Genomic DNA, 4,637 nt, shown 5'->3' on the forward strand with positions numbered 1-4,637 from the left:
TCCATAGTTTTTTAACAGTTGTCCGTGTAAGTTAGTTTGTGGACCGGCACTTCAACATTTCACGTTATCTAGGTTTGGTAAGCAGCCAATAAATGGCGCCAATTTAAGCATAATATAAATTCAACTTAGCATAACTGAGCCACTGTGGAAAGGGAATCAAAAAGTATATTGAAGTTTTGCAGGACATCTATTTTTTATCACCATTAGAAGAGTTGAACACCTTTATTTTGAATTTTTTAGAAAGTTGAGTTTCCATACAATTTTAGAAAACTTTACTAATTCCTAAGTGAATATATTTCTATAATCAATATTGCAGGAATTTTCTCAATTGACGAAAGAGCTGACGTCTGCCCGTGAGAGTATTTTGGAGAGAGAAGAAGAAATCTCGGAGTTGAAAGCAGAGCGAAATAACACTCGGGTAATTATTAATTCCCCATTATCTTCATATAACCTCAGTCTATTGATGGAAAAATGTATGTACTGCCTCTATTAAACATTCTTATAGTAGTTTACCTACGAGTTTCACCTTTACCAGTTACCAGTGGTGTGACTTTTTTGGTTAAGAAATCTAACTAGTTATTGAATTTTCTATCTTGGATCATTTTGTGGCGCAGATTTAAACGTTAGCTGTGAGAGATTCTCAAATTTTTATCATCATTTCCATAAAGCATTGAGCAAGTCGAGGTTAAGGAATAAAAATTATAATAAAAAATATAAATATAAATAAAAATATAATAATAAAAACATGATAGCTCATTTTATACTTATCGAAAATACAGGACCTTCCAGTAGTGTGAGGATGGCTGTGTGTTGTCATTCGATAGAATGTTCATGATTGTTATAAAACAAAGTATATACATTTTTTCTCCAAAATACTATACGGAGAGAACTGTAAATGAAGATAAATGTGTTTAATTGTAATTAATTGTAAATTAGAATTAGTTGTTGACATATATAGAGACATTTGTCTTCATGCCGTCCAGCGGACGGAATTTTCCGACATGAAGGCAAATGTGTTTTTATATGTCAACGACTAAATCTAATTTACAATTTTAGCCCGTCCAGTAGACGGAGTCAATGAATAAGTTTTTATTACTGTTAAATATTTACATTTATTTGGACTACCAAGTTTACACATTTCCATGAGAAGTAAGTTGTTTCTGATGAGGACTGTCGAAGTACAGTCGAAACGTTATACCTCATATGTACTGGGAGTTTCTCAGTCATGATTTAAAATTAAATTGACTAGTAATAAACAAGGACTTATTTCACACATTTACATATTTTGGAGCATTTCGAAGAACTTTTATTCCATCATGTGCATTAACACCGGGAATTACGGTGAAAACAGGCTTTGTGTTCTCTCCGTGTAGAAAACGTATTAAATTACGGAAAAAATCAGAGCTAACTTGAGCCATTGAAATAATTCTGTAAGGAATAATTACAAAAAAGTATAAATTTCCATATATTTGTACATTATTCATATTTTCCGAAATATTGAATATTTTCCCCCTATCCATCCAGAAACCCTCCGAGATTCCCTCCCCTCCTCTCACCCTATCTTTCGTTTTCTCATATACTTCCCATGCCCTCTCGATCAGGCCTTTCTCCACTCCCCTCTCTTCCATCGCCTCCTACAACCCCTCTCTTCTATCCACCAAAGGGAACGCGCCTTTTATGTCTACGAAAAACGCATAACCGTTCGCACCCTTTTTTAGTTAATTCTCTATCCACCACGTGCTGCAAGACGTGAATATTGTTGATAGTACTCCTTCCCTCCCTAAAGCCCGCCTGCGTCTCCGGTAGTCTATCTGCTAACACCATCGCGTATATGTTGTGCACCGTATTCATTAGCGTAATTCCTCTATAATTTTCCTGCCTCTCCCTATCCCCTTTTTTATATTCCGTGGTACATTCAGCCTCTCCCTTACGTTTTGTGTGCCAAACCACCAATCTTCATTCTCTAACCTTTCCAGCCCTCTTGCATTAGACCTTTTCAACTTCCTTATCTGCTTCTCTATCTCCTCGTTATTCAGCTCCTGCCAACCGTGGCTTCCCCATTCCTTTTTTCTACTTTCTAAATACCTTCTTTTGCACACAACCTTGTACTTTTTCTTTCAGATCCTCCCATATCTCTTCCACCGAATCCCTTTGAATTCTTGCCTGTCCTAACTGCTCCTGATACTTTTCTATCGCCCCCGCCCGTCATGATATTCTCTCCCCTAACAACCCTTCTTCCCTACCTTGCCTTCCGTCACCCTCCCATTTTATCCACAAACCTAATGGCTGATGGTCTGATTCTACCCTCCCTTCCACTGCTAATTTCTCTGTATCCTCCCATCCTTGCATATTCATGATCACTTAATCTATCACCTGCATCCCCATCTTACACACGTGTATTCTCCCTCTTTGTGCCCTTTTACCATACCATTCGCTACCGCCCAGTCTCTATCCTCCAACCAGTCTCTTAGAATTTCCTTGTCTTTATTTATTATATTATCCTTCGAATTCCTTTCGAAGTTCTCCCGTTAACGGTACAGTCCCACCCCAATTCTACCTTCAACTTCCCCACTCAGTACCACCATACCATCCTCTCTCTCTCCTAACAAGTCTTTCACTCCTTCCTTAATCCTTTCCATTCCATCCTTATCATACACAGTCACAAAAGTATACGTTACCCCTCCTATCTTTAATGTCTTCATTTTCACGTCCTCTCCCTCTCCATCAACTTCTTCCTCTAATCCAAACCTAACCCCTGTTATTAACCCCACTAGCCCTTCGTTTCCCCTTTAGTTTGACCGCCTCCTGTAGCCTTCATGTATAACCATTTGACAACTGTGACTCTACTCTATCCCATTCCTTTCTCTCTATCCACGTCTCTACTAGTTCCACTACATCAAATTCCTGAATATACCTCCAGAAATCCTCATCTTTCTACTTTACCTCTGCTACGTTCCAATAAGGCACCCTGAGCACTCCTCCACCCTGCTTTACTTCCACCCCTTTACTTCACACGAAACAAATTCCCCTGCATTTCCTTTAACACCTCCTTCTCCTCGTCCCATACCAACATTTTCTCATCTAATATTATTTTTCGATAGCATGCCTTTGCCGCTCTTCCTTTACTCCTCTCACTCCTAGTCTTGTCGCTTAGAATTCTCTGTACATCCCTTTCCTTCCTCGTCAAATCTTTACCCATGAAAACCTTCTTGTCCTTTATCCTATTTTTGTTTCGCATTACTTCCAACTTTTCTTCCCAGCTTTCCAATTCCACAACCGCAAGTTCATTCTCCTTTCTCCCCTCCAGCCTTACTTTCCCTACCTTGCCTTTAAACTGCCATATGCTCTGTAGCAATGCTTCCACCCCCTCCCTTTCTTCCCCGCTCTTTAGCTTCAATATTTGTATTACAATATTATTTCTTCTATCCGCCTTCTCTCTTCTCAATTCTCAACTCCATTACTCTTAACTTTTACCTATCCGCTCTCTCCTTCTTTTCATTCCTGCGCTCTCCCACTTTCTTTGCTATCATATTCTCTTCATATTTTCCATATTCTCCATAGTTCCATTTACGTCTTCCCTCAACCCTATGATCTCGCTTATCAGTATCCCGAGAGCCTCCTTCAGCGTCTGCTCATTCATGTTTAAGGGAGGGAGGGGTGACCTATGTGCCCGTACGCCTTTTAAACGTACTCTCCAGTGCGCTTTTCTCCGTACTATTTACTGTCTCTTTTCCTCTTGAAGAGATCCCGCCGCCCTCACTTGCGCTAGACGCTCTCTCCCTCGCCTACTCGCTTCCCTCGTTCCACTTTTTCCCCCTCCCTAGCGCGCCACTCGACACCGGGCCATGCACAGCTGACCGTCATGTCCTGCTGGAAATATCCTCCCCGTCAAATTCACTACCAGCACTGTCAGTACTCTTGCCGACCACCTCCCGTTCTACCGTCAGTAACTGATCTATCCATGGAAAAAATAGCTACTGCAACCAACAGATGTCTTATCAAGACCGTTGTCGCTCACCGCCCCCAATTTTCCCTTACTTTGCACTTTTCCACCCTTTACAGCTCCTGCATACACCCTTTTCTCTCCCCTAACAACTCCCAGCACTACGAGAAATAACCTTGTCCACCATTAAGGCCAAAACTCCCGACCACAAAACTGCCCCGCTTCCTTGCCAACCTAACCTCATTTTACCTATTTAGCCAAATTCCACCCCACAAATATAATGAAAATTAATTTTTAACTCCCTATTTAACCACACACAACCCTACCGACCTTAAAATTTTCCGTAAAATCTTCTCACCACCTGTCACCGCACACTTACCACTACCGCCACCAACACTCAAGTAAAAAAATACAAATACAACTGTGACATCTTCAACCATTAAAGATTTTCTTATATTATGCACATGGACTATAACTGTGTTGAAACATGTCTTTTTTTAACCAATTAAAACAAATGCAACTCTAACAACCTCAAGACCTGGATTTACGTCAACCAAGACATTTATGGACATTTATGGAATCAAACAAAAAATGAAGTTACAGTCTGTCAAGTTAAAGCGTGGGTGGCTTTACTCGCAGTCGGTAAGGTGTATCGACATGATTTTGGTGTCAAAATATTAAGAAGAGCTCCCTC

General features: G+C 40.3%; 1 protein-coding gene across 3 annotated transcripts in view; it reads left to right on the forward strand.

Moving 5' to 3' along the window:
- The window catches only part of LOC117166917 (liprin-alpha-1), a 690,677-nt gene that overhangs the window by 48,203 nt on the left and 637,837 nt on the right, over positions 1–4,637 (forward strand). For all 3 annotated transcript variants that reach the window (XM_033351369.1, XM_033351368.1, XM_033351370.1), the window contains exon 3: positions 317–418. In XM_033351369.1, the coding sequence (XP_033207260.1) occupies positions 317–418 (102 nt within the window). The remainder of the gene's footprint in view (positions 1–316; positions 419–4,637) is intronic.

The sequence above is a fragment of the Belonocnema kinseyi genome, chromosome 2 (assembly GCF_010883055.1).
Source record: "Belonocnema kinseyi isolate 2016_QV_RU_SX_M_011 chromosome 2, B_treatae_v1, whole genome shotgun sequence".
Classification (NCBI taxonomy): Eukaryota; Metazoa; Arthropoda; class Insecta; order Hymenoptera; family Cynipidae; genus Belonocnema; species Belonocnema kinseyi.